The 7,500-nt window shown below is 38.9% G+C and overlaps 1 protein-coding gene across 1 annotated transcript in view; it reads right to left on the bottom strand.

The window, feature by feature from the left end:
* Positions 1-7,500, bottom strand: part of NEK7 (NIMA-related kinase 7) — a 124,382-nt gene that overhangs the window by 94,027 nt on the left and 22,855 nt on the right. Inside the window, exon 2 of the mRNA XM_006892097.1 lies at positions 7,058-7,198. Coding sequence (XP_006892159.1) covers positions 7,058-7,198 — 141 coding nt within the window. The remainder of the gene's footprint in view (positions 1-7,057; positions 7,199-7,500) is intronic.

A 7,500-nucleotide genomic window follows, 5' to 3' on the forward strand; every position in this document is an offset into this window, starting at 1 on the left:
ATGAGTTCCTTGTTTTTCAATGCTGCATAGTATTCCATTGTGTGGATATACCACAGCTTCTCTATCCATTGTTTGTCGATGGGCCCTTAGGCTGCTTCCAACTCTTTGCTATTGTAAACAAAGCTGCAATAAACATGGGTGTGCATTTAAAAAAAAAAAAAAAGAGAGAGAGATCAAGAAACATAGAGCACTGGGAAAGTCTGCTGTCAGGGTCTCTCTCCGAAGTCTTGCAGACCAACAATGTCAGTTTAAGATGTACCTTATTCAAGCCACAATCTTTCCAATTTCCTACCAAGTATTTGCATAATGAATAAGGATGAAAGGAAAAGAATCAATGCTTTTGAGTTATGAGGTCAGAGACGAGGGGTAAATATCACAGAGACTGCCAAAAGAACATGTGTGTCTTAGAGAAAGTGCAATCAGAATGCTCCCTGAAGGATGGAGAAGCTTCCTCTCACATACTTTGGGCTTGTTTTTAAACAGGCTATTCTTTTAGAGAGAGACATCATGCTTGGAAAGGTGGAGCATCAGCAAAAAAGAAGGCTCTCAACAAGATGGTTGATACAGTGTCTGTGGCAACAGACTCCAGTGTGTCAGAGACGATATGGATGGTGCCGGATAGAAAAGAGTTCAAATCTATTGTTCACAGGCTCAGTAAGTGCAGTACTCAACGGCACTTGACAACATTTGGGGGTTCTAGACAAATCTGTAAAGTCTAGGTAATTTATAGTGTAATTCAGATCCTTTGTTTCATTGCTGGTCTTCTTTCCAGATGCTCTAATAGTCTAAGTGATATACTAAAGACTCCAATTATTGTAGCACCAACTATTTCTTCTTTCAGTTCTACCCACACTTCTTTTATATATTGAGGTACCTAGTGGTAGAGCTGGTCTGCCAACCTGAAGACACTTGATTCAAATCCACCAGCTACTCCATGGGTATCTCCTCCCATGCGACTTACTACCTCTGAAAACCTGCTAGCACGTCAGCAATGAGTTGGGTCCAACTCAGCAATGAACTATAACAACATCTGATGTATACATATTTATGGTTGTTAAAGTCTTGATTAACTTTTATCATCTTTTAATAGCTTTTTCTCAAAACCTACTCTGTCTGATATTGTCATCCCAGCTCTCTTTTTAATATTTACTCATCTTTTCACTTTCAATTTGTTTATGACCTTAAGTTTAAACTATAAGTGTCTTGTAAACAGCATATAATTGGATTGTTTTGTGTTTTCCATTCTGCTTCTCTCTGACTTTACTCCCTTTATAATCATTGTATTTTATAATAAGAAATTACTTACTTTTGTTATTTGTTTTGTTTGTCTAAGCCTTCTTTGTCCTTTCATGCTTTTTGCTTTTGCATTGTGTTGGTATATTACAGTGTACTACTGAGTTCATTGTTCAAAATGACAGTCCTAGCCATTGAATTTGACTTTGCCACATAGATGGGCGTGAATATGTGAACAGAATCCTGTGTCAGCCTATCTACATGAAAACTAGCTAGTTTCACCAATCCACAACGGACTGGTTAATCTCACCGATCCTCAAGAAGATTGGCTTTTATCATCAGTTCACAAGTGGACTGACTAGTCTCACCATTAAATTGACTGGATCAAGCAACTGATTAGAAGATCTCCACTAGCAAAGAAGCAAGAGAATGCAGCCCATCTTTCAGGCCCAGAAATTCTTGTGCCAGCCAGACCTATGGCAGCAGCAGCCATGGCCATAGGAGAGAATCAGAGAGCCAACATAAAATGAAGCTGGCCCTGGGACTGCTACCTGCCGTAAGCAGAACCAGAGCAAAGCTAGCCTCCTTTGCCATGTTTGTTGGACAACTTAGGGTGAGGGGGGAGCCAATAATACCAGGATTGAGAACTTTGTAAAACTGGCCTAAAGTTATGAGGTTCAAGGCTGAGGTATTCTGCAAGCACATTTTGGAAGCTGTCCTGACTTGATTTGCTATGAACCTAGATTATAACCTTTTAATTTCCCTAATATATAGTTCTGTGTGGTCTGTGAGCTATCATTTCAGACTGGTTGAGATGAGTAGAAAGAGGTACAGGAGCATGGGGGACCTGTCTGGCCTTATGAGAATTGGGTTTTATGTTGATGGGGACAATTCCCCTTTGTAAAGGTGGTAAAGGTCAGATATGACCATTCCCATGTGGTCCTTGCTCTTTTTACATACATCTTTTTTTGTTTATTTCTCTCTGTGTGTATCAGTATCATGAATATTATATTGAAGAGCCTATATTCTAATATTTATAATAAGTAGGTTTTTTTTCCCTTTTAGCGTTATAAGAAACATCCTTCTATTGTGATATGAGTGAAAGTCTAGAGAAATGAGATTTCCATTCAATAATTCATATATACTTTATACACACTAAAACATATAATTAGTTTCATGACACTAACTTGCTATTCCCTTATAGTAACAGCTCTCTACCCACTTCCTCGCTGCATTTCCTATTTCCATTCATATTTCTTTCATATTCTGTCTTCTAACCTTTCTGTTTGCATTAATTTGCTTTGATTTTCTTCACTTTTCTTTGCTCTTTAGGGGGCAGGGAAGGGTAGAAACAGTTACACCATAGAGAGCTGCTCACAAACTTCTAAGATCTAAGTCAAATTCTCCACAGACAGAAAACACCTTCTTTGTGAATGATGTTATGGCAAGTGGCTTTAGTGTCTCCATGACCGATTTTCTTGAGCTTCCTGGTCCAAATATTGTTATCACTAAGAAGTGTCACAATTTTACCCCTAGTTTGCTCTGTTATTAATGATTTTTAGCTTCAATCCATGTTGACTTTAAGGTTAAGGAAAAAACACAGTCAAAAAAGAAAACTCAGGCCAATATCCATCATGAATATAGATGCACAAATTCTTACAACAATTCGATCCAACAGAATTCAGTATTTTAACAAAAAATAATACATAAATAACATATCATTACCAAGTGGAACTCATACAGGGCATGTTGTTGTTATGTGCCATCGAGTTGTTTGCAACTCATAGCGACCCTATGTACAACAGCCCTAAACCCTGCTCTAGCCTGTGCCAATATAAGGAAACATATTAATACTCCATGGTATTAAGAGAGTACCAACCAACCAAAAATGCATCAAGAGCAGAAGATAAACTCGATGAAACAACTGTGATCTTCTAACAATTAAATTGTTCATCATCAGACTTCTTTTCAACACTTTAAATGTATCAATCCATTGAATTCTGCCCTCTGATGTTTCTGAGTAGAGAAAAGGGGCACTTAATTTGTTTGAGGATGCTCAGTGTGTGACTGCTAGTTTCATTCTCAGTGCTTTCAGAATTCTGTATCTTTCATTTTTGAAAGCATAACTACACTGTGTATTGGTACAGACTTCTTTGGGTTTATCCTGCTTGGGGTTCTTTGTAATTCTTGGATTTGTAGATTTAATGTCCTTTGTTGGACTAGGGAAAATTTTGTCATTACTTCTTCAAATATTCCTTCTGTCGCATTCTTTCTCTCATCTGCTTCCAGAATCCCTACGATGCATGTCCTAGGTGTCCATAATTTCACTGAACTGTGGTCTGTCTTCTCGAGCCTGCATTCTTGTCACTCTCTTGCATCTGTAATTATATTATCCCCAACTCTGGCTGATTTTTTCTTCTGACTAAATCTGTGGGCAATCCTTTCTGCTGTAATTCACATTTCTGTTACTGTTCCTTTCAATACTACTTTGTTTAGATCCTCATTTCTTTGCATGGCTTTGGTTATTTCATTTAGCTCATTGTCTCTTTCCCCTCAGGTATTTAATGTTTAATGTTGTGCAATATTCTTCTCTTTTATTTCATTATCATGTCTAGATGCACCTTTGTTCACTCCCTCTGTTTTGCTCATTTGGATGGGTCATTGCGTCTGTGTCAGTCTTGTGGGTTTTTTGTTGGGATAGTGAAATTTTAGAGGGTGTTAACTTTCTCGATTTCCTCCAGTATTTGGTGCTTCTGCCTATACAATTCTCTGCAAGAAATTAATGAGTGGACAGAGCCTTCAGTCTTTGCTTAAGATTCTCAGATTCTTTCTCCCTGTCTGGTGGTGACTCCTTTTCTCTCCTTCTTTTAATTAGGATTCAGAAGTTCCAAATCTCAATTTTCAACAGTCTCCAAAATACACCACAAAACACACTGCAATTTATCTGCCCACCAACAGCAGTACTTAGGTAAGACTGCATAAATCCATGCATCCACTGGGTGAACAGTTCTCTCATTATTATCTCTTCTGTTTCTAGGACATTTTCACTTAGATAACTCACATCCCACGAACCCTCTTTGGGGCTAAGCATTACGTCCCAGTTTTTCCAAGGCTTCCTCCCTTGCTGTGCTTCCATCTCAGCTAGCTTTCAGGAGGAACACAGCCAGATTTTCTTCTGTTTCATAGGAGGGGCTGAGACTCTACAGAATAATCTCCAGGAGTTCTGTCTTGTTGGTATTAGAATCTCAGTGGTCCTGTGGAGACTCGGGGGAAGCAGTCTCCTTTTAGGCAGTCTTCCTCCTCATGCCACAAAACATAACTTCTGTAAGAAGTTGTATTAGTCTAGAAGGTGACAGCTCCATGGTAGGGAGGGATTTTCACACTGCAAATGTATCCCTAGGAAGATCAGCCTTGCTACTATCAAAGCCTGAGCATGTTGTGCATTGGTTTTGGTGTAGCCTTTACTCAGAATTCTTGCTTCCTAGATCACAGTCTTGGTCAGCAGTACTCAGTGTCAACCAGAAGCGAAGCAGACAGACCCAAGCTGATCCCCAGGAGGTTTTCACTATTGGTTTCAGAGGCCTGAGCAATGGAGGCAGGTATAAGGCTGACTATGAGAGCAGACTCCACTGCAGTGGCCTTTTATAAGTCTGCAGTTAATAGTTATCAAGTGGGAGGAGGTACTGTCATGCTCTCTTTAGATCCCCAGGAGGTCGGCCTTGTTGCTCTCAGTATCATATCCCCTTCCATGATATACTGCAGGCTAGGACTGCTAAGTTCAGCCAAGATACCTCCTTCTAGCACACAGTAGACTCGGCAACAGCTGACCGTGGGGACAGATTAACCCAAATGGATCCCCAGGGAGCTAATGCAGTTTGTTTCTGAGACTTGAGCTATAGGGTGCCCAGAGAGACAAGAAGAAAGAGTGCTGACTATGAAAGCCGATTCCACTTAGGAAGCCACCTGTAGCAATTCATCACAGGCATGTAGTTGACAGTGTCTGGGTAGGAAAGGTGCTAGGACCTTCCAAAGGCACATCTCAGGAGGTCTGCTTTGCTGATTTTAGAGCAAAATCTTGGTGTCCTATCAATATGAAGGCAGAGGAATGATTAGGAAAATAGGTTCTTTTTCTAAGTCACTTCCCAAGTTGACAGAAGACAGCAGCCCACGTTGATGTAAACTGGATGAGAAATGGCTGAGAGAGGGAGATAATATTTGTTGTCCTTATGTGTCATTGAGCCAATTATGACCCTTAGAGATCCTATAAACAACAGATCTGAACCCTGTCCTATCCTGTGCTATCCTCTCATTTCCTGACACTAAAGCCCACAGGGGCAGTCAGTGAGTCAATCTACCTGGTTGAGGGTCTTCCTCTCCTTCACTGACCCTCCGCCTTTCCAAGCATCATGTCCTTCTCCAAGAAATGGCCTCTTCTAGCAGCCTACCTGAAGTATGTGAGGAGAAGCTTTATTATTTCTTCCTCTAAGGAGCACTATGGCTGCACTTCCTGCCAAACATAGTTGTTTGTTCTTTCGATAGTCTATGGGGTGTTCAGTGCTCTTCTCCAAAGCTTAAAGGCATCACTTCTTCCTCTGTCATCCTTATTCACTGTCCAGCTCTCAGACGCACAGCAAATGATCGGAAACACCATGGCCTGAATCAGACGCACCTTACTCCTCAAACTGACATCATTACTCCTCAATAATTTGGAGGTTCCTGACTGCAGAATTTCCCAGTTGCAGGGAGACAGGTAGATGTTATCCTACCATATGTAATGTATTGATTCTTGCCTGTTTGTATTCTCCACTACTGTCCTATGTTCCCTGATTCAGCATCCTTCAAAGTACAATGTTGTTCCTATATTGTCTTTCTTATATTTGTGGGAGAAGGTTGGAACAATGACCTGTTTGAATTGCCATTTTCCCAAAATTCATCTTTTTTTTCTAATTTAAAAAATAACGGATTTCATATCATTTTCCTTTGGTTAATTTAATTCTATATAGTTCTATACATTAGTGTAATACCCGCCCTAATACTGACTGTCATTAATTTCAGAGAACACATTGGTGTGTGAATCTAATTTGCTACTGCAAGGATTTGTTTTTGTTGTTGTGTACCATCGAGTGGGAACAGAATCCACGGCTGACACTCTTGTTGTTTTTTTATAGGTAGTTTTAGTACCCAGAAGGACAATGCCCATCTTTCTCCTGCAGAACAGGTGATAGATTTGCACTGTATACCTTTGGACTGCCAATGTCAACTCCTTACCACTAGGCGGTCAAAGCAGAATTCAACAATTAACTAAATGTTCATTTAGACATTATGGTGGTAACTCAGATTTATCTCTCAAAATTCAGAGTTTTAAAGGTTTTTTAGGACCATTCTAGTAAATAGGTTAATTATTAGTTCAATTTTTAAAGCCTAAATATAAGATATCAAGAGATTCTGAAGGCATAGTGGGTTATGTGCCATGCTACTGACTACAAGGTTGGCTGGTGCTTAAAAACCATCAACCATTGCACAAAAGAAATGTGTTTTCTTTTTTCATTTCTCTGTTCACATAAACACTTATAGCCTCAGTAACCATGCTCTGTCCTGTAGAACCATAATGAGTCAGAATCAACTTAGTGGCAATAGGTAACAATAGAGAGAATATTTCATTTCTATTTTATACTACACTCCAAGTCAAGTTTTTAAAATACAATATTTTTTTCCTAGCATTTTCAACTTACAACTGTCATTGTCCAATCATTCTGGGCATACTTTTCTTGATTATTCACGTAGGATAATTTCACATTGATTTATGTAATTAAAATTATCTTACCTGCACTTTTTTTAAAGCTACTGGCACTCCATCCAAGAGACAGGCTGCTCTATAAACTTCACTAAATTGTCCACGACCAATTTTCTTTTCTATCCGGAAGTTGGCTAATGTATTATAGCCCATATCCGGTCGTAAAGCCTTCTGTAATTTAAAAATAAAAGTATTCAATCACACAACGTGCAAAAAGAAAACTCATTGATCATTTTCACATAATAGGCAATATTTGTGGTAACACTGTAGACATCACATATGGAACAAACATTTATTTGATTAAATAACAAGTATTTGTTATTTGGTAGAGTACAAATATACACTGTTGATACAGAGGTAAATCACATAATAATTCTAACACTTAAGAGACTTTCACTCAGGTGGTAAAGAAAAGATAATAAAGGTTAAAAAATGTATAGTATATGATTTACACTGAAGTGCTAAATACATAA

The sequence above is a fragment of the Elephantulus edwardii genome, unplaced genomic scaffold (genome assembly GCF_000299155.1).
Source record: "Elephantulus edwardii isolate Elephantulus edwardi_28Jun2011 unplaced genomic scaffold, EleEdw1.0 scaffold00110, whole genome shotgun sequence".
In the NCBI taxonomy this organism is placed as follows: Eukaryota; Metazoa; Chordata; class Mammalia; order Macroscelidea; family Macroscelididae; genus Elephantulus; species Elephantulus edwardii.